Raw genomic sequence first — 22,812 nt, 5'->3', positions numbered from 1 at the left:
CCGCCGAAGAAGGCCACTGGACGCGCCGGAAGAGGATCGCCTATATAAAGAGCTCCAGAGGGCAAAAAGGGCATTCCAGGTGGCCATCGCTAATGCCAAGGACTCCGCCAGCGAGGAGTTCCTGGCAACCCTGAATAGGGATCCATGGGGTCGGCCATACCGCATCGTCAGAGGTAAGATGCGGAGTGCCCCATCCATGAACTCCATGGAGCCGGAGCTCCTTAATCGGGTGGTGTCTGGACTCTTTCCTCAACCACCAGCTTTTACGCCCCCGACTATGACGATTCCATCATTCGGGGAGCGAGAAGAGTCGATAGAAGCCCCTCCATTCACAGAGGATGAATTAGGAGAAGCGTGGAACCACCTGCGGCGGTGCAAGAAGGCACCGGGACCGGATGGAGTCCCGGGAAGAGTCCTGGCGCTGGCCTTGAGGCACCTCGGGAGCCACCTTAGGCAGCTATTTAATGACTGCCTGGAGGCGGGGCGGTTCCCGAGAGTATGGAAACAGGGACGCTTGGTGCTGTTGCGGAAGGAGGGTCGTTCTCCTGATTCTCCTTCGGCATACAGACCAATTGTCCTTATTGATGAGGTGAGCAAGATGCTGGAGAGAGTTCTGGCCTCTCGTATTAACCAGCACCTCGCTCTGCAGGGCCCTGATCTTTCGGAACACCAGTACGGCTTTAGGGTAGGCAAGTCGACGATAGATGCCGTTGGTGCTCTGAAAAGTTTCTGCGAAGGAGCGCAGAAGGAAAGCGACGGGGTATTGGCGGTATCACTAGATATCGCCAATGCCTTTGGCACCCTGCCGTATAGCGTGGTAGAGGAGGCGCTCCAATATCATCGGGTGCCCCTGTACCTGCGCCGAATGATAGGGCACTACCTGGAGGAAAGGGTAGTGGTCTATCAGGGAAAGGACGGGGCGAGGCAGGAGAGGCGTATGGCTTGTGGGGTTCCGCAGGGATCGGTTCTCGGACCCCTGCTGTGGAACCTGGGCTTTGATTGGGCAATTCGTCCGGTTCTGCTGCCCCGGATGGTAATTATTTGTTACGCGGACGACACCATGGTTGCCGTCCGGGGAAGCAGTTATGAGGAGTCGGTGAGGAGGGCTACGGTGGCCACCGAGCTGATGGTCACCCGAATTGGCATGTTGGGGCTCAAAGTTTCCCTTCCAAAGACGGAGGCCGTCCTATTCGGGGGAACGTGTTGTCGTCGGTGTAGTATATGCAGCTGATGGTGTGCCGTGACACCGCAACAATCGCGTGGGGAATTTCGTCGTGGATACGCGACTTTTTGGCCGTAGTGCGCACTATCACCACATATTCGGATGTCAGACCCTGGGCCTCGTGGATGGTGTTCACTCGTGATCCCTGTCCCGTTCCATATCCCAAGGACTTCAAGAGAGCCTTTTCTTTTTGGGTATGGGTAAGGTACAAGGTGTTAATTGTCTCTTTAGGGATCTCGGCACCAGTGTAGTCCTTCAGGGTCAGGGACTGTATCCGAACGTTGGACGAGTATATGCCATCATACACTTCGTTGAGCGCATACGCCACGTCCATGGGGTTTCTGTGCGTGCACAACAGTTGTTTGCTGATAGTGAGGAATACGCTAGGGCGGGAGTACTTTAATGAGAAAGCGTTACTACGGTCGATGAAGGGCACCTGGTTTTCGTCGCCAATTATGAGCATTTCGCTGGCATGAGCAAGTTTCGCGGCCATAATTATCGATCCTGGGTGGCTCATGAGAGCTTCATCCACGATGAGGCGCTCGCAGTGCCTCTCGCTTTGCTCTTTGAATCCATTTACCAAGACCGATGCCATGGTGCGGACTTTGAGTGTTGATGCCGCTCCGTACTTTGCCTGCAGCTTCTCCTTCAAATCCTTTTTGGCCTCCGTGGTTGCTGTTAGAACCACGTCACGATTTATCTCGAAGTTCCTCACTATCCAGGTGGTCTTCCCACAGCCAGGAACTCCGTTTACCCAGGTGATTTTGGGTGCTTTCCAGGATTTCAGGGGCTCCTTCTCGTCCTTCGCTATCTTATTGCCTTGTTCGAGGATTCTCTGTCCCAGCATTATGTTGGTGCATTTTGCCAGGACAACTATTGGGTCGGTGGATGGTGTTTTGAACCGCGGCTTATTATCTTCTGCTTCCGCCTCTTCGTCCACCTCGACAAAACCTGCTGTTGCGCTGTATGCGGCCATGTGGTCGAGTTCTTCTACATTTCCATGTAGAGTTTGCCGACGTCCGTTGTCGTAAATAACCGCTTCAGCTTCCTGGAGTCTCACCGTCAAGAGGCCAGTGTTTTGATGTTTGTAGGCCTGCAGGATGTCATGGCAGGTCTTCCGGCTGACCTCTAGCTCAGCTTTGATGAGAGCCATGAACTCCAAGAATGCATTCATGATGTGGTCCATTGGTGTTACTACGACTCCGAGGGTCGGCGGTTCGACCAGGCCTTTTTCGGCGTTAGTCCGTTTGTCGCTGGGTGAAGTTTTGGGCTGTGGCCTGGGCTTCAAGAAAGCGGCCAGTGCACTGCCCACCTCTTGCGTCATTGACTCGGCTCTCTTTTTTGATTTTTCGCCAGACATGCTTGCTATTGCCGATTTGAACGTGCTGATGGCTGTTTTAAAGGCACGTGTCGGCGCAGAGGTTGTCTGGGAGGACTCCCCTTGAGTTTTCTCGGCCTCCTGCCACTTTTGTGTCAGCTGTTCCGCGCCGCTTTTCCGCTCCTGAGTAACCATGATGGTGGGTGGAACATTTTCCCAGTCAGGTGTTTCGCTGGGTTTTTTCCTGGGTTTGAGGTAACTAAGGTCCTCTCCCCTGTTTTCGTAGACAACTACCTGGTGCTTTTTCGATGCGTCTATGCAACCAAGGTAGTCCTCTATTGTTCCTTTTGTATAGCCCACCGCCATGGCGTCGACGCTAATTATTCGGGCAGGTGTGTCGCCCGTGCTGCAGAATGATGTTAGTACTGAGCTGGCCCTGGCAAATGGTGGTTCCAGTAGATTCCAGTTGAATATTGCGACAACTTTGTTCTTTGTGCGCAATATTCTACAGGGTTGTTGAGCTACTGTAACTTCTGGCAGGGCTTCATAGATTTTGCGTCGAATTGTATTTTTGGAAGTGCTTCCGTTCGCTAGCGCTGCGAGTCCTGGCGATATCATCACCCTGCTCGAGTCGCTCGCGATGCAGAAGCCTATCCCCAATCTCTCAGAGCTGTTATCCATAAACAGTGCCACACCACGGGTTCTTAACCCCGGATTTCCCCTTTCTGCCATTAGCAAGAGCTGCCTGGTAGGCATATCCTGCACCGGGCAGGGTTGTTGGGGTAACGGGGCCTGGGTGGTCCTGCTCAAGTCTGGGCTTGGCGGCGTCGGGTTGCTGTTTCTCCTGACGGCAATGAGGAAGATCTTCTCCACATACCTCAGGAAGTCTGGTCTTCTCTCTGGATCCGCTACGAGATCGTGGAAGCTTCTAGTTGAGATTTCCCGATCGATTTGATGTTCGAGCTCGTAGCGATGGTTCGAGAATCTTGGGCATTCTACTATAAGGTGTTCGACAGTTTCTGTTTCGTTTGGGTCACATTCGCAGGCTGGGCTATCTTTTAGCCTAAAGGCACCCCTCGTATTCATGTTCTAACCTAACCTAACCTAAATCTAGTTTTGACACCTTTAGACTTTAGATTCAAGATTTAATGTGAATATATGCATTAATAAAAACTCATTACTATTTTAATACTAGTTATGCTGCTGTTGATGCACTGATGAAAGCCAGATAGCTAGATCAGTGTTTAGTTAGTCGTAGTTGCCGGTGGGCTGAGGTCTAAAGGAATCCAAACTAGTTTTAAAAGGTTAGGTTAGGTTAGGTTAGGTTAGGTTAGGTTAGGTTAGGTTAGGTTAGGTTAGGTTAGGTTTTTTTTTTTTTTTTTTTTTTTTAAATAAAGATTACAACTCCACGGACTGTTTCCTCCGTGCCTTTTTTTAGGTTATCTCTTTTTTTATTAGTTTATTTTATTTTAAATTGCACTTTGACAAGACGTGCTTCTACATGCATCCTTACATCTAGTGAGTGACAAAATAACGCCAGACGCAGCAATTAAACTAAACTTAGCTAACTTATGCCTATGAATTTTTTTTTTTTTTTTTTTTTTTTTTTTTTTTTTTTTTTTTATTATTATTATTATTATTATTATTGTTATTATTATTATTTTTATTATAATTTTTATTTTTTTATAATTTTTTTTTTTTTTTTTTTTTTTTTTTTTTATTATAATTTTTTTTTTTTTTTTTTTTTTTTTTTCCCAATGATTTATCTCTAGGTATACAGTGGTCAGTGTTTGTTTTCCGCCATGTGTAATGAGGGAGGCTACGATGATTTTACCATCGTAGTCTCACTCATTATTCTCCTTGCCAGCGTCTCATTCCCGTCGTGGAGGGCCATCTTAATATTGTATTCGCGTATGTCTGCTGCTTTTACTCTTCTGACCCTCAGGAGGAATTTCGCGATTGCGTCGGTGTTGTCGTCGGTGTAGTATATACAGCTGATGGTGTGCCGTGAGACCGCAACAATCGCGTGGGGAATTTCGTCGTGGATACGCGACTTTTTGGCCGTAGTGCGCACTATCACCACATATTCGGATGTCAGACCCTGGGCCTCGTGGATGGTGTTCACTCGTGATCCCTCTCCCGTTCCATATCCCAAGGACTTCAAGAGAGCCTTTTCTTTTTGGGTATGGGTAAGGTACAAGGTGTTAATTGTCTCTTTAGGAATCTCGGCACCAGTGTAGTCCTTCAGGGTCAGGGACTGTATCCGAACGTTGGACGAGTATATGCCATCATACACTTCGTTGAGCGCATACGCCACGTCCATGGGGTTTCTGTGCGTACACAACAGTTGTTTGTTGATAGTGAGGAATACGCTAGGGCGGGAGTACTTTAATGAGAAAGCGTTACTACGGTCGATGAAGGGCACCTGGTTTTCGTCGCCAATAATGAGCATTTCGCTGGCATGGGCAAGTTTCGCGGCCATGATTATCGATCCTGGGTGGCTCATGAGAGCTTCATCCACGATGAGGCGCTCGCAGTGCCTCTCGCTTTGCTCTTTGAATCCATTTACCAAGACCGATGCCATGGTGCGGACTTTGAGTGTTGATGCCTCTCCGTACTTTGCCTGCAGCTTCTCCTTCAAGTCCTTTTTGGCCTCCGTGGTTGCTGTTAGAACCACGTCACGATTTATCTCGAAGTTCCTCACTATCCAGGTGGTCTTCCCACAGCCAGGAACTCCGTTTACCCAGGTGATTTTGGGTGCTTTCCAGGATTTCAGGGGCTCCCTCTCGTCCTTCGCTATCCTATTGCCTTGTTCGAGGATTCTCTGTCCCAGCATTATGTTGGTGCATTTTGCCAGGACAACTATTTGGTCGGTGGATGGTGTTTTGAACCGCGGCTTATTGTCTTCTGCTTCCGCCTCTTCGTCCACCTCGACAAAACCTGCTATTGCGCTGTATGCGGCCATGTGGTCGAGTTTTTCTACATTTCCATGTAGAGTTTGCCGTCGTCCGTTGTCGTAAATAACCGCTTCAGCTTCCTGGAGTCTCACCGTCAAGAGGCCAGTGTTTTGATGTTTGTAGGCCTGCAGGATGTCATGGCAGGTCTTCCGGCTGACCTCTAGCTCAGCTTTGATGAGAGCCATGAACTCATGAACTCAAGAAGAGAGCCATGAACTCGTGACAAGTGACATTTAGGTCCACGCGAACCATTAATCTCTACAACTTAAATTATCGACAGACTCAGCCCTCATATTCATAATGAATCCAGTAGACGCGCGAGCACCAGCTGAGAAGCGATACAGTTTGGAAGTCATAGACAACGATGCATTCGAACGGACTTTTAGCGAAGAAGAAGCTTCCGGCTATGGCCCCTTGACCCTGATTATAAAGCTCACCCACAAAGAAATGATTATTACAACTTATTTAACTGTTCAAGCCTCGAAGGGGAATAATAAGGTGTATATATCACGAGATCAAGCTAAGAACTTCTCTGACGAGGCAATAAGTAATGCTGTATGTACTGTTTGTCCTGATCTTTGGGACAAAATTCGTAGATCTCATCCTGCATCGATATCATTACCCTTCACTGAACAATCTCAAGAAGCAATTTATGTTCCTTTAAACAAAGAAGTAGCAGCGAATATGATTCTAGCATTCTTTAATCACACTTCTGATCCGTTGGATAAGATTCGGGAAGTTATCCCTCAAGACAAAGAAGGATCAAGAGCGAGAATGGGGAGAATTTTAACAACTTACTATCTGTGGTTAGGTTAGGTTAGGTTAGGTTAGGTTAGGTTAGGTTAGGTTAGGTTAGGTTAGGTTAGGTTAGGTTAGGTTGCCCCCAAACTCATCGGGGCTGCAGGGGCGCTGAGTCGGCTCCTCCCTAACTTGGGCGGACCTGGCGTTGGCTGCCGCCGCCTGTACACAGGAGTGGTGCGGTCGATGGCCCTGTATGGAGCACCGATCTGGGCAGACGCTCTTGTCGCCCGTAATAGGACCCTGCTGCGAAGGCCGCAACGGGTCATGGCGGCAAGAGTGATCAGAGCGTACCGCACCATTTCGCACGAGGCGGCCTGCGCGTTGGCAGGGACACCCCCGTGGGACCTGGATGCGGAGGTGTTGGCGTGTGTGCACGAGCGAAGGGTGGAGGTCCGCATGCGGGGAGAACACCCTTCGCCGGAGAGGGTCACTGGGTGGCGGCGTTTAGCGCAGGCCGAGCTCTTTCGCCAATGGCGAGAGAGGCTCGAGTCGCCCAGTGCCGGTCTGCGGACTATTGACGGGATTCGCCCCGTGCTTCAGCAGTGGGTGGAGAGAAGACACGGGGTGATGACCTTCCACCTTGCGCAGGTGCTTTCAGGACACGGTTGTTTCGGAAAGTACCTGTGCAAGATCGCCGGTAGGGAACCTACCGAGGAGTGCCACGAGTGCGGCTGCGCTGTGGACACGGCGCAACACACGCTTGCCGATTGCCCGAGCTGGGCGGTGCAGCGGGCCGCACTCGTGGCGGTAGTGGGACAAGACCTCTCCCTGCCGGCTGTGGTCAGGGCCATGGCCGGCAGTGAGTTGTCTTGGGATGCGATAGTCTCGTTCTGCGAAGACGTGATGACGCAGAAGGAGGCTGCGGAGCGGCTGAGAGAGGATGCCGTGGACTCCCAGCCGATCCGCCGCAGGAGAGTCGGGCGCAGGCGGCTTGCACAAGACCGCCGCCTGCCTCCATAAGGAGGACCTCCGGGCGATAGATGCGGGGACATTTACCGCCCGTGGGAGATAGGTCCTCGTGCTGGAAGGCGCACTCTGTGTTCAAAGTGCGCCTTTGGCGAATGAGGGGGCACGAAATGCCCCCGGAGAAGGGTCCGCTTTAGCGGACGCCGCTGGCTGGGTCGCGGTCGTGTGCGAAAGCGTTCCCGTAACCCAGTCACCAGGCGAAGTGTTTGAACACCGTGGGGTTTAGTCGGTAAGAGTCCGACATAACCATTGCACCTCCCCGGGTGTGTTGGTATCCATGAGGATTCCCCACGTAAAAAAAAAAAAAAAAAAGGTTAGGTTAGGTTAGGTTAGGTTAGGTTAGGTTAGGTTAGGTTAGGTTAGGTTAGGTTCCCGTGTGGGGTTGCTAGTCCCCCATCGGGCGCGTCCCCGGGTGGTGGATAGGGGAATGCCTCCCAGATATGGGGGGTACCGGGGAAACCCGGCGCGAACCAAAACTAGCACGAGGCGGGGTGGGGCGCTTTTGTGCGCTGCCACTGAGGGTGGGGCGCTTCTGTGCGCTGCCACTGAGGGCGGGGCCTTATAGGCCGCGAGGAAGGACAACCTCAGTAAAAAATCACCGGTGTGGGTGGAAACGCCCTGCGCGGCGGGCTCTCCGGTCTTCATGGCCGGTGAGCGCTGGCTTCGGCCACCGTCGGGCAACCCGTAATCCGCACTGAGCGGAACCGGGGGTCCCGCGCACTGAGCGTGGGGCTGCGAGGAAGACAACCTCTATAAAAAACTACCCCAATCCTAAGGTTGATGCCCGCCGATGGGATGCATGGTTGCTGGGAGTGCAGCCACTAGGGTGTCTGGGGAGGGTCCCCATAAGGCCCATAAACAAAATGGAACTACGACATGGCAAAAAATCTACCCGGGAGGGTCCCCGCGAGGGGGAAACCCTTGGTGCGTCACTAGTGGCGCATCGGCCCCATGTATACGGGGGGCCACCAGTCGTGAGGGAGAGGAGAAGATTGTGGGGGGCGTAGGGAAAGTTGGAAATGTGCAAGGGGGGAAAGAAGTTATCATTGCTTTAGAGAGGTGCGAAGTTTTAGCAGAGAAGCACGAGAGGGAAATGAGGAAGGACAGAGAGGGAAAGAAGGACGATTCGTCCGTGAGGACGGAGATGTCGGACGAGGCTATGTCAGACTGCAGCCTCATAACAGTAGAGACCAGGCCCAGATCGGAGTCTGAGTCTTCTGGCAATGCGTCTGGCGCAGCTTCAGGCCGTCTGTGGAAGGGGCCGAAGAGGCCGCGACTTGGGGAGTTCGACGTACAACTCTCAATGTCCTCGGATGAGGAAATGAAAGATGCGTCGTCACCCACTAGAGGGAGAGGCAGACCACCCACTACGGGTAAATACGTTGGGCTAGCTAAGGCCAGGGAGGCCCTCAACAGGGCTAAGAAGGAAGAAATGCGCTTGCAGGTTGAGCAGGACCTGTTGAGGACCTCACTAACGTCTAGATTCCGCCGCGAAAAGCAGCGGTCTATTGAACGCGAGATTGGGCCAATGACCGACGATATGTCAGCGGCCCAAATCCAAAAAAGAGCGCTGGATGAAGTGGCGCTGATATCGTCGATCGCCACCAAGTCCACAAATTTGAAGGGGACATTTGTGCGCGAACTCAAGAACGCGGCATCCTCCATCAAAGAGGCGGTTGAGGTCTTGAGTTCACGCACCATATCGGATGAGACACGGCAACTGCAGGCGGACAATGCACGTCTGCAAGCTGAAATGGCCAGCCTGCGAAAGGAGTTGGCCACCTTAAGGAGTGACTTGGAGAAGTCGCGGAAGCAGGGTCCCGCGTCCTCTCCCCCGGATACGACAGAGGGGCTGCGCCCTGACCCGCAGCTCGCTCAATCCAAGGCGAGAACTGAAGTGCCCAATTCGCTACCTTCAGTGATGGAAGAGGTCTGTCGGACGGTGTTGACCCAGGTCGGGACGATGCTGAATGCTCGTCTAGCAGCACTGGAGGACAGGCTCCTTCCAGAGAAACGGATCCGGCCACCACTGGCGGCTGACAAGAGGAAGGCGACAAGGCAGCCCGCATCGTATGCGGACGCCACACGCGTGCCAGGCCCAAGCCAGCCTGCTGAAGAAGGGCGCCACGCTACGGAGACGCCACCTGCTCGCCCTGCAAGTCAGCCAGCGGCGGCAAAACGCCCTACTGACCTTTCTGCACCCAAGGAGGCGCAATGGCAGAAGGTCAGCCAGAAGAGGGCAAAGAAGAAAGACAAGGGTGGCTCGCAGTCGCAGCCGCAAAAGACGCAGCGGGGAGGGGGGCCGGGGACTGCAAAATCAGGGCCTAAACTTCGCCCGCCTCGTTCTTCGGCTGTCGTGCTCACACTGCAGTCGGAAGCCGAGAAGAGAGGCGCCTCATATGCCGGGGTATTGGCTGAAGCCAGACAAAAAATCGCTCTGTCTGACCTCGGCATAACCAGTCTCCGGTTTAGGAAAGCCGCTACTGGGGGACGCATTCTCGAGCTGCCTGGCGCCTCCAGCGCCGAAAAGGCGGATGCCCTTGCTCTCAGGCTGAAGGAGGTGGTCAGCGAGGAGATCGCTCGAGTCTCAAGGCCGGTTAAATGTGCTGATATGCGCATAACGGGCCTTGATGACTCGGTCTCAAAAGGAGATGTCGCTGGCGCTGTGGCAAAAGTTGGTGGTTGTCCTCCAGAGCAAGTGCTGGCGGGAGAAATAAGGCAAGACGCGGGGGGCCTGGGTACAGTGTGGCTGCGTTGTCCAGTGGCAGCAGCCAAGAAAGTGCTTGAGGGTGGCAGGCTACTCGTCGGCTGGGTGTCAGCCCAAGTCAAGGTGCTAGACGAGCGGCCCCAGCGGTGCTACCGCTGCCTGGAATTCGGCCACATGAGGGCGCTTTGCACTGCCGAGATCGACCGCAGCGACACTTGCTATCGCTGCAGTCAGACTGGCCACAAGGCGAGGGGGTGCACTGCCGTACCGCACTGCAGCGTGTGTGCGGCAGCCGGAAGGGTGGCAAATCACCGAGGAGGCAGCAGCGCTTGCATAAAGCGCAGCAAGAAAAGAGGAGGACGCATGACTGGCGATGGCCCCCGGGTCCCATCGCAGCCTGCCCGCCCATCCACGAACGCGCAAGCTAGTGGGGGGGCAAAGGAGGTGCCTATGACTGAGGGGTAGTTTTATGGCTCTCCGATTTCTACAGGCGAATATCAACCACTGCGCCAGAGCTCAGGACCTCCTGTTCCAGAGTTTGGCGGAGAGGTTGATCAACGTTGCGGTTGTGGCTGAGCCATACTATGTCCCCTCGGGCAATGAATGGGTGGGGGATCGCGATGGCCTGGTGGCCATCGTGTCCCGTTCCGCGGTCGGTTCCCCGGCCTTCGGACAGGCCGTCAAGGGCCGTGGGTTCGTTGCGGCCTTTATAAGGGACGTTTTAGTGGTCGGAGCGTACTTCTCGCCGAACAGAGCTCTGGTCGAGTTCGAACAGTTCCTGGTCGAGATCGGGGCTCTTATCGGCCGAAGTCGTCCTTGCCGGGTACTCGTCGTCGGAGATCTCAACGCAAAGTCTACTGCATGGGGATCCCCGGCGACCGATGCTCGTGGTGAGGCACTCGAGGAGTGGGCGGTTTTGACGGGCCTAGAGGTGTTGAACCGGGGGTCCGTTCACACTTGCGTGCGGCAACAGGGTGGGTCTATTGTGGACGTGACGTTCGCAGATTCCATCCTGGCGCGCCGTGTGTCGGGCTGGGAGGTTCTGCAGGATGAGGAGACGCTCTCGGATCACCGCTACATTCGCTTTGAGGTCTCCTCTATCCCGGCGGCTATCCGAAGAGTGAGCCGACCCCTACCCGGGGACAGCCCGCGTTGGGCCGTCAAACGGCTGGACCGCGAGGTCCTGATTGAGGCAGCACTGGTGCAGGCGTGGTTGCCGGCACTCGAGAACCCGGTGGAGGAGGAAGCCGAGTACTTCGGCCAGGCCATGCCGCAAGTTTGCGACGCGGCCATGCCACGGATCGGTCCTCAGCCTCCGAGGGGTTCAGTGTACTGGTGGTCGAGCGAAATAGCGCAGTTGCGCAAATATTGCGTGGCTGCGAGACGCCAGTACACCCGGTGCAGGCGACGACGCCAGCGGAACGCAGACGCGGAGCAGCGCCTGTACGGCAATTACCGGGAAGCCGTCGGGACCCTGAAGGTAGCAATGGCAACAGCCAAAAATCTGGCGGAGGAGAAGATGCTGGCTAGCCTCGATGCCGATCCCTGGGGCCGGCCATACAAAACGGTGAGGCGTAAGCTTCGCCCCAGGGCCCCACCGCTAACCGAATCTCTTCAGCCTCAGCAACTGGAGTTAGTGGTGGGGACTCTGTTCCCCAGGAGGGATGGCTTGGAGCCACCGTGTATGGCGCCACCAATCGGTGCTGCGGACGCGTCTTTTACGGGCGCGCCCGAAGTCACCGAGGGAGAACTGAGGGCGGCGCTGCTGCGGCTTCGAGCCAAAAACACTGCGCCGGGACCCGACGGCATTCCCGGCCGGGCCTGGGTCGTGGCTTTGGGTCCGCTAGAGCCACGCGTCAGAGCGCTTTTCAGCGCTTGTCTGGATCAGGGTCAGTTTCCGACTGCTTGGAAGACGGGGAAACTGGTCCTGCTCCGGAAGGACGGACGTCCGGCAGACTCGCCGTCGGCTTATCGGCCCATTGTGCTGTTGGACGAGGTGAGCAAGCTCTTTGAGCGGGTAATCGCTGGTCGCCTCGTCAAGCACCTGGAGGAGGTGGGGCCGGATCTCAGCGACTTTCAGTTTGGTTTCCGCCGGGGCAGGTCCACCATTGACGCGGTCGCACGGGTGAGGGCTCTGGCGGAGGATGCAGTTTCCCGGGGTGGGGTGAGTCTTGCGGTGTCTCTTGACATCGCCAATGCTTTTAACACTCTGCCCTGGGCTTGCATTAAGGCGGCGCTGAGATACCACGCGATGCCGGTCTATTTGAGGCGAATCGTGGCGGCCTACCTCTCCGGTAGAGCCGTGTGCTATCCGACTGGCGGCGGGTCAGTCCGGAGGGAGGTCTCGTGCGGCGTTCCGCAGGGGTCGGTTCTCGGTCCACTCCTGTGGAACATCGGGTACGATTGGGTGCTGCGGGGCTCTAACCTGCGGGGTGTCGACGTCACTTGTTACGCAGACGACACTCTTGTTATGGCCCGCGGCAGTACCTTTAGGGAGGCACGCATGTTGGCGACCGCTGGGGTGGCCCAAGTTGTGGCTCGGATCCGACGGTTGGGGCTGGAGGTCGCCCTTAACAAATCTGAGGCTTTGTGTTTTCACGGGCCTCGGATGGCACCTCCAGCTGGGTCGAATCTGGTGGTGGGAGGAGTTTCCATCGCTGTCGAGTCAACGATGAAGTACCTGGGACTCGTCCTCGACAGCCGATGGAAATTCGAGGAGCACTTTCGGCGCCTGGCCCCCAAACTCATCGGGGCTGCAGGGGCGCTGAGTCGGCTCCTCCCTAACTTGGGCGGACCTGGCGTTGGCTGCCGCCGCCTGTACACAGGAGTGGTGCGGTCGATGGCCCTGTATGGAGCACCGATCTGGGCAGACGCTCTTGTCGCCCGTAATAGGACCCTGCTGCGAAGGCCGCAACGGGTCATGGCGGCAAGAGTGATCAGAGCGTACCGCACCATTTCGCACGAGGCGGCCTGCGCGTTGGCAGGGACACCCCCGTGGGACCTGGATGCGGAGGTGTTGGCGTGTGTGCACGAGCGAAGGGTGGAGGTCCGCATGCGGGGAGAACACCCTTCGCCGGAGAGGGTCACTGGGTGGCGGCGTTTAGCGCAGGCCGAGCTCTTTCGCCAATGGCGAGAGAGGCTCGAGTGTGTTGAACCGGGGGTCCGTTCACACTTGCGTGCGGCAACAGGGTGGGTCTATTGTGGACGTGACGTTCGCAGATTCCATCCTGGCGCGCCGTGTGTCGGGCTGGGAGGTTCTGCAGGATGAGGAGACGCTCTCGGATCACCGCTACATTCGCTTTGAGGTCTCCTCTATCCCGGCGGCTATCCGAAGAGTGAGCCGACCCCTACCCGGGGACAGCCCGCGTTGGGCCGTCAAACGGCTGGACCGCGAGGTCCTGATTGAGGCAGCACTGGTGCAGGCGTGGTTGCCGGCACTCGAGAACCCGGTGGAGGAGGAAGCCGAGTACTTCGGCCAGGCCATGCCGCAAGTTTGCGACGCGGCCATGCCACGGATCGGTCCTCAGCCTCCGAGGGGTTCAGTGTACTGGTGGTCGAGCGAAATAGCGCAGTTGCGCAAATATTGCGTGGCTGCGAGACGCCAGTACACCCGGTGCAGGCGACGACGCCAGCGGAACGCAGACGCGGAGCAGCGCCTGTACGGCAATTACCGGGAAGCCGTCGGGACCCTGAAGGTAGCAATGGCAACAGCCAAAAATCTGGCGGAGGAGAAGATGCTGGCTAGCCTCGATGCCGATCCCTGGGGCCGGCCATACAAACGGCCCTACAAAACTGCCATACTTTGAGTGATTTCATTCATTCAAGAAATTGACTACTAAACACACTTACCGCCGCTCCTGGTCGAGACTTTTTACGAGTCCACTGTCGGGGTGCGAAAAAGTCCAAAAATTTTCCAGTGAAATTAATTATTTTTCTTTTTGCAGGGTGGCGCAGAAGGCCAGGAATCGCACCCCGACAGTGGACTCGTAAAAAGTCTCGACCAGGAGCGGCGGTAAGTGTGTTTAGTAGTCAATTTCTTGAATGAATGAAATCACTCAAAGTATGGCAGTTTTGTAGGGCCTATGAAGCCTCGGTTCAAAATTTTTGTCTTTTTAGACAGTCTAAAGTGTGCGAAATTCGCGTGCGCGCCGCTCTCGCGCGTGCGGGTGTCGTGCAGTCCAGTGAGGAGCACACGCTTATGTGGAAATTTTGTTTGAAAATTTAGAAACTCGGAAAATTTTCGGAAAAAGTCCAAAAATTTTCCAGTGAAATTAATTATTTTTCTTTTTGCAGGGTGGCGCAGAAGGCCAGGAATCGCACCCCGACAGTGGACTCGTAAAAAGTCTCGACCAGGAGCGGCGGTAAGTGTGTTTAGTAGTCAATTTCTTGAATGAAATCACTCAAAGTATGGCAGTTTTGTAGGGCCTATGAAGCCTCGGTTCAAAATTTTTGTCTTTTAGACAGTCTAAAGTGTGCGAAATTCGCGTGCGCGCCGCTCTCGCGCGTGCGGGTGTCGTGCAGTCCAGTGAGGAGCTCACGCTTATGTGGAAATTTTGTTTGAAAATTTAGAAACTCGGAAAATTTTCGGAAAAAGTCCAAAAATTTTCCAGTGAAATTAATTATTTTTCTTTTTGCAGGGTGGCGCAGAAGGCCAGGAATCGCACCCCGACAGTGGACTCGTAAAAAGTCTCGACCAGGAGCGGCGGTAAGTGTGTTTAGTAGTCAATTTCTTGAATGAAATCACTCAAAGTATGGCAGTTTTGTAGGGCCTATGAAGCCTCGGTTCAAAATTTTTGTCTTTTTAGACAGTCTAAAGTGTGCGAAATTCGCGTGCGCGCCGCTCACGCGCGTGCGGGTGTCGTGCAGTCCAGTGAGGAGCACACGCTTATGTGGAAATTTTGTTTGAAAATTTAGAAACTCGGAAAATTTTCGGAAAAAGTCCAAAAATTTTCCAGTGAAATTAATTATTTTTCTTTTTGCAGGGTGGCGCAGAAGGCCAGGAATCGCACCCCGACAGTGGACTCGTAAAAAGTCTCGACCAGGAGCGGCGGTAAGTGTGTTTAGTAGTCAATTTCTTGAATGACCACACATAATCCCTCATTTGTTGCCGAGAAAACTCCTAATGATAGTGCTATTAATGCCATGATAGAAATAGAAACATTGTGGAAAACAGCTGTTGGAACCGCTAATACTACTTACAGTAATGCTTATGTGAGATTAACAATCCCGCTAAGTGTTGAAGTGCGTAGATACTGCATGTCACATAAGGAAAAATTTTCGGTATACGATAGGTTCGAAAATAAATGGTTGTTAAAAACTGAAAAAGAAGCGATGTATGATTATTGTTATGACGGGAAGGAGTTTCTACAATATGACTCACTGATTAACGATGAGGTAACAGCGGCTTCTAGAAATAGATTATTGTTATGCGGTAAATTCACTATAATGATGCAGGAACCAAATTTAATTAATGCAGTCTGTGGTTTGTCATCCGATCGGTCGTCCTTCAAGCTGCCAAAAATAGATATGATTGTAGGTGTTCCCGGTTGTGGTAAAACCACATTCATACTTAAAGAGCATAAACAGGGTGATCTCGTCTTGACATCTTCAGCTGAGGGAGCCGCGGACATTAGGGAAAGATTAACTAAATTAAAGGGGGGAGATAGTAAGGATTACAAAGAAAATTACAGAACAATAGATTCTTATATGTTGAACAGCGATAAGGAGTATAATGTCGTGTGGATTGATGAAGCGTTAATGAAACATCCAGGTGAATTATTCTATGTTTGCTTAAAAACTAAATGCAACATATTACACTTGCTTGGAGATCCGAATCAAATAGGTTATATCAATAGAATAGGTTCGGTCAGCGTTATATACGGAAATTTTAAAAAATTCTTCTCACCTAGTAGGTTTTTGAGAACGTCGTATAGATGCCCAGTGGACGTTATGGCCTTGCTTTATTCGAAATATGAAGATGGAACAAGATCTGCGTCATCTGTGGTTTGGAGTTTGACGGTGAAATCATACACATCATTGAGTAACGTGCCTTTGGATAATAATAAATATAAATACTTAGTTTTCAAACAATCGGAAAAAGAACTGTTGAAAAGAGCCGGTTACGACGTATCAACGATTCACGAATTTCAGGGGAAACAACATAAAAATATAGTAATAGTCAGGACATCTACGAAGGCAAAAGAAGAAATTTATTCGTCATCATCCCACATTTTAGTGGCGATTAGTAGACACACAGAAACTTTGTCATACTACACTCCCGTGAGAGATGACCTTAAAAGGTTGCTTGAAACAAAAATATCAACCGCGGAACTAAATAGAGTGAAATTAGACTTACGCGGTGGGGCGATAAACCCAAAACCAGAGGTAGTTATTTCGAGACCAGTTGCACCATCAAATTGCGTGCACGTAAATAATTTAATTTTAAAAACAATAGATAACGATGTTTTGATGTTAGATATATTAAATACTATGTCACTAAATACTGTCAAATTATACACTAATAATACTAAACTTTCTGGTGTTGCTGACGTGAATTCTTTGATGTATTTCCATGATTTGATATTGCCGGGTAATGCTTATCACTACCATGAATTTGATGCCATTAATGTTTTAAACAATGACTTGGATATGGAATTGGAAGGAATCTCAATTATAGAGAGTAAGAAACCTCCAAAAATATCTAAATTTGATAAATTAAGACCCGTATTAAAGACTATGATGCCTTCAGCTAGGAGACCGTCTCAAACTGAGTCGATTTTAGCGTTAAATAAAAGAAATATGGCAGTGCCTGAATTGGATGGATTAGTTGATCCTCACGCTCTAGGAGAAAGGTTAGTGTCCCAATTCGTCAATTCTTATGTCGACAAAGAGAATCTATGGTTACTAGAGGAATATAAAAGAAACCCTATAAAACCGAACGTCGAATTAGTTGAAGATTGGTTGATGACACAAAAACCTGATGTGAGAAAATTGATTGATGGTCCAGATGATAACTTAGAAGATAGGAGATGGAATAACTATAAATTTATGATAAAACCAACTGTAAAACCTGCTTTAGATCTGACCGCACCGTACACCAATAATGCTCTTCAAACAATTGCCTGTCAAGAAAAGTATCACAACGCGATATTCTGCCCAATTTTTAAGGAGATAGATAGACGCATTGAAACACTGTACAAAGAAAATTTTAAGGTTTTTACTAGGACGACAAATGAAAATTTTTCAGAAGAGATGACAAAAATTTTACCACCGCAAACATTCGAGGATTTAATTAATAAAGGCGCGAACATGCTCGAGATAGATATTTCTAAGTACGATAAAAGTCAGGGTTTAGCTGCTTTAATATTTGATTGCATGATCATGGAGATCGCCGGTGTAGAGGATAGGTATATCAAGTTATGGTATTTTTCACATGCTCACACAATTTTGACTGACAAAGATAATGGAGTCAAATATTATGTCGATTATCAGCGTAAATCTGGAGATGCGTCAACATTCTGTCAGAATACAAGATTTCTGATGGCGGTGGTCTCAACTATGTTCGATATGAATAGAGTGTATTTTGGTATGTTTGCTGGGGATGATAGTTGGTTGTTAACCGATAGTGAATTCAAAGATATGAATTCGTGGTGTGCCACATTATTGAACCTAGAATCAAAATTCTTTAAATACACAAAGTCTATTTATTTTTGTTCGAAATATTTCGTACATGATGAATATAAATGGTACATCGTTCCGGATCCGGTTAAGTTGTTAGTAAAATTGGGTAGGAGCGATTTGATGAATCTTCGACACGTAGAAGAATATAGAACATCGTTGTGCGATTTGACTGGTGTGTATGAAAATTTTTCGGTAGTAAAGATGATGAGCATGGCCGTAGCTGAAAGATATTCGGTATCTTTCAATGTTGATGTTTTATTGAGTACTTTGTATTTTAAACGGTGGGAGGATTTTTACCCCCCCACAACATTAGGTTAAGACTTTTATACCGACACAAATTTATTGACATTGACACTGAGAGGCCATATACACCTCCAAAAATTTTTTAATTAGTTAGTAAATAAGGACAGCGGGGAGGCATTATACACCTCCCACAATCATATTAGGCTAGGCAATTAAATTATTTTGACCATTGGGAGGCTTTTTACACCTCCCAAAACATTATAGGTGTAATCGATAGTCGGGCTCCTCGATTCTTAACTCAAAAAGACACACCGTTAGTCATATAAAAAACTTGACATGTTTGGCTGCGGACATAGAACCCCGTCAAAGCCGGCAACGCAGGAGGCGAGGCCCGCCTCACCGATGACGGAAGGTCAAGTCTTCGGCGAGGTTAGCCGCCTCAACCGTCTCTCCCTGGAAGGGGAGCCGGAAGTCGCCGCGAGAGTTTCCCCGAAACCAGCAGCTTTAACCGCTCCGCCGGGCCCTTCAAAACCAGTATCAAAGGTTGTAATGCCACAAGGACCTGGCGTCGTTACACAGAAGAAAGGCGTAATCTTTGAGGTGAAGCTCGGCTCCCCGGATCAGGGTGCTCCAAAGCTTCAAGGGCGGCTGAAGGAGGCAAAGGCCTGCGTCGCGAAGGTCAAGGCACAGCTCAATAGTTCTAGAAACACAAAGACAGAAATAAAAGCCGAAGTGACACAAGCTGTAGAAAGATTGTACCAGTTGGTGAAGGAGGCGGAGGCCGCAAAACCCCCAACTCCACCCCCAACTGGCAGTGGGGAAAAGGGTACGAATGAAACTGAAAGCAAACTAATGAAAAGGATGGACGAACACGAAAGACTGATAAAAGAAAACAATGAAATGATGGGAAAAATGAAAGGCACACTGGAAAGATTGGAAAGGATAGGGGAAAAAACCACGTATGCTGATGTGGCCGCGACTGGAGCCCCGAAGAGGAACCCAGTGCAGACTGCACTGCATTCGGTTATGGTCTCCTCAAAGGACGAGGAAGAAACGGGAGATGATGTGTTGAAAAGAATAAGAGAGACGATGAACTTAATTATTTTTCTTTTTGCAGGGTGGCGCAGAAGGCCAGGAATCGCACCCCGACAGTGGACTCGTAAAAAGTCTCGACCAGGAGCGGCGGTAAGTGTGTTTAGTAGTCAATTTCTTGAATGAATGAAATCACTCAAAGTATGGCAGTTTTGTAGGGCCTATGAAGCCTCGGTTCAAAATTTTTGTCTTTTTAGACAGTCTAAAGTGTGCGAAATTCGCGTGCGCGCCGCTCTCGCGCGTGCGGGTGTCGTGCAGTCCAGTGAGGAGCACACGCTTATGTGGAAATTTTGTTTGAAAATTTAGAAACTCGGAAAAAGTCCAAAAATTTTCCAGTGAAATTAATTATTTTTCTTTTTGCAGGGTGGCGCAGAAGGCCAGGAATCGCACCCCGACAGTGGACTCGTAAAAAGTCTCGACCAGGAGCGGCGGTAAGTGTGTTTAGTAGTCAATTTCTTGAATGAAATCACTCAAAGTATGGCAGTTTTGTAGGGCCTATGAAGCCTCGGTTCAAAATTTTTGTCTTTTTAGACAGTCTAAAGTGTGCGAAATTCGCGTGCGCGCCGCTCTCGCGCGTGCGGGTGTCGTGCAGTCCAGTGAGGAGCACACGCTTATGTGGAAATTTTGTTTGAAAATTTAGAAACTCGGAAAATTTTCGGAAAAAGTCCAAAAATTTTCCAGTGAAATTAATTATTTTTCTTTTTGCAGGGTGGCGCAGAAGGCCAGGAATCGCACCCCGACAGTGGACTCGTAAAAAGTCTCGACCAGGAGCGGCGGTAAGTGTGTTTAGTAGTCAATTTCTTGAATGAAATCACTCAAAGTATGGCAGTTTTGTAGGGCCTATGAAGCCTAGGTTCAAAATTTTTGTCTTTTTAGACAGTCTAAAGTGTGCGAAATTCGCGTGCGCGCCGCTCTCGCGCGTGCGGGTGTCGTGCAGTCCAGTGAGGAGCACACGCTTATGTGGAAATTTTGTTTGAAAATTTAGAAACTCGGAAAATTTTCGGAAAAAATCCAAAAATTTTCCGGTGAAATTAATTATTTTTCTTTTTGCAGGGTGGCGCAGAAGGCCAGGAATCGCACCCCGACAGTGGACTCGTAAAAAGTCTCGACCAGGAGCGGCGGTAAGTGTGTTTAGTAGTCAATTTCTTGAATGACCACACATAATCCCTCATTTGTTGCCGAGAAAACTCCTAATGATAGTGCTATTAATGCCATGATAGAAATAGAAACATTGTGGAAAACAGCTGTTGGAACCGCTAATACTACTTACAGTAATGCTTATGTGAGATTAACAATCCCGCTAAGTGTTGAAGTGCGTAGATACTGCATGTCACATAAGGAAAAATTTTCGGTATACGATAGGTTCGAAAATAAATGGTTGTTAAAAACTGAAAAAGAAGCGATGTATGATTATTGTTATGACGGGAAGGAGTTTCTACAATATGACTCACTGATTAACGATGAGGTAACAGCGGCTTCTAGAAATAGATTATTGTTATGCGGTAAATTCACTATAATGATGCAGGAACCAAATTTAATTAATGCAGTCTGTGGTTTGTCATCCGATCGGTCGTCCTTCAAGCTGCCAAAAATAGATATGATTGTAGGTGTTCCCGGTTGTGGTAAAACCACATTCATACTTAAAGAGCATAAACAGGGTGATCTCGTCTTGACATCTTCAGCTGAGGGAGCCGCGGACATTAGGGAAAGATTAACTAAATTAAAGGGGGGAGATAGTAAGGATTACAAAGAAAATTACAGAACAATAGATTCTTATATGTTGAACAGCGATAAGGAGTATAATGTCGTGTGGATTGATGAAGCGTTAATGAAACATCCAGGTGAATTATTCTATGTTTGCTTAAAAACTAAATGCAACATATTACACTTGCTTGGAGATCCGAATCAAATAGGTTATATCAATAGAATAGGTTCGGTCAGCGTTATATACGGAAATTTTAAAAAATTCTTCTCACCTAGTAGGTTTTTGAGAACGTCGTATAGATGCCCAGTGGACGTTATGGCCTTGCTTTATTCGAAATATGAAGATGGAACAAGATCTGCGTCATCTGTGGTTTGGAGTTTGACGGTGAAATCATACACATCATTGAGTAACGTGCCTTTGGATAATAATAAATATAAATACTTAGTTTTCAAACAATCGGAAAAAGAACTGTTGAAAAGAGCCGGTTACGACGTATCAACGATTCACGAATTTCAGGGGAAACAACATAAAAATATAGTAATAGTCAATATAGGAAACAAATAGCAAAATTATTTAAAAAAAAAAAAAAAAAAAAAAACCTAACCTAACCTAACCTTTTTTTTTTTTTTTTTTTTTTGTCGCTGGGAAATGCGTTTAGGCATCCCTCCTGGAGGCTGCGCAGCCAGAACTGTGCAGCCTCCAGCAGGGTATGTGGGACTCGCTGGCCGATGATGTATCAGCCAGAATACCCACTAAAACCCAGCGGAGCCGCCCGCGCCCAAGTTGGAGCGTCAAAGGATCGCGGTCGCATACAACTTTGACGCCCCGGCGCACTCGCCGGAGGCACGCAATGGTGTCTACGGAGGTGGCATAAGGTGCGCATATCTGCGCCTCCTGCCACCATTTCTCCTTCTTCGGAGGGGAAGAGCATCAGCCGCCTGCTCTCTCTCCCTCTCCGAGGCCTCCTTCAAGCCCATTAACGGCTTCGCAGAAGGAGGCGACAGTAGACCATCCCTCCTCGCTGCCGAGCATCAGATTGATAACACTCGGCAGCGAGAGGTCACCGTCCAGAAGTGACACCATTGCGTGTCTTTGCGGCGCCCATGACGCGCATAATGCCAAGGTGTGGAGCGCCGTGTCTTCAGGCGCGCCACACTCATGGCAGATCGGCGAGGCCTCCCTCCTCGCGATCCCGTGCAAGTATTTACCGAAGCAGCCGTGTCCGGTAAGCACCTGCACGAGGCGATATGTCAGCGCGCCATGGCGCCGCTTCAGCCACCGCTCTAGGTGGGGCCGGATGCCCTCCACCGTCCAGATGCCCGCCACCGGGGACTCGAGGTCTTCTCTCCATCTCTGGACCAGGACCTCCCTTCCGAGGGTACGGAGTCTCCCAATCTCCTCGAGTCCTGGTCTTTCCCCTCAAGTCCTCACACTTGACCGGTAGCGATGCACCTGTGCAAGCACCTCAGCCTGCAGGTCCCACGGCGGGTCGCCAGCGAGGAGTGTGGATGCCGTCCAAGACACCGTACGGTAGCCCCGTATTGCACGCACCGCAATTACGCGTAGTGGTCGCCGCAGAAGCGTAATGTTCTGCGGAGACAGTGCGTGCACCCATATTGGAGCCCCGTACAGCGCCATACTCCTGACGATACCCGCATACAGGCGTCTGCAGGCCGAGTCCGGCCCCCCGATGTTGGGCAAAAGCCTTCCCAGAGCGGCTGCCGCTCCGACGAGTCTGGGCGCAAGCAGCTCGAAGTGCCCTTTAAAATTCCACCGTCCGTCCAGGGTGAGGCCCAGATACTTCATCTGGGCCTTTATTTCCACCTGAACACCCTGGACGGTGATGTGGGCACCTCGTGGTGGACCTCTGCGTGGGCCATGGAAGAGGAGGGCCTCGGTCTTAGGGACCGAAACCCTCAGACCCAAGGCCTGGACCCTCCTTACCACGAGGGACGTGCTGACCGTGGCCAGGCGGAACGCCTCCGCGAAGGTGCTCCCGCGTGCCGTGACCAGGGTGTCATCCGCATAACATATCACCCTAGTCCCAGGCAGCATGGGGGCCCGCAGTAGCCAATCGAAGCCGATGTTCCACAGCACCGGCCCGAGAACCGATCCCTGCGG

At 50.7% G+C, this 22,812-nt stretch overlaps 2 protein-coding genes across 2 annotated transcripts; both read left to right on the top strand.

Moving 5' to 3' along the window:
- Positions 1 to 388: 388 nt before the first annotated feature.
- Positions 389 to 7,258, top strand: LOC120634779 (the record flags this gene model as incomplete). Its single annotated transcript, XM_039905553.1, has 5 exons — positions 389 to 1,186; positions 1,945 to 2,224; positions 4,902 to 5,531; positions 5,778 to 6,303; positions 6,373 to 7,258. Coding segments are annotated over 5 exons (3,120 nt in total), but the record flags the coding sequence as incomplete, so codon positions are not given.
- Positions 7,259 to 8,357: 1,099 nt separating this feature from the next.
- Positions 8,358 to 10,436, top strand: LOC120634778. The gene has a single exon (XM_039905552.1). It carries the CDS (start codon positions 8,358 to 8,360, stop codon positions 10,434 to 10,436), a length of 2,079 nt encoding a protein of 692 aa, XP_039761486.1.
- The last annotated feature ends 12,376 nt before the right edge of the window (positions 10,437 to 22,812 follow it).

Source organism: Pararge aegeria, chromosome 25, assembly GCF_905163445.1.
Source record: "Pararge aegeria chromosome 25, ilParAegt1.1, whole genome shotgun sequence".
Lineage (NCBI taxonomy): Eukaryota > Metazoa > Arthropoda > Insecta > Lepidoptera > Nymphalidae > Pararge > Pararge aegeria.
This window is presented reverse-complemented; position numbering and strand designations above follow the sequence as displayed.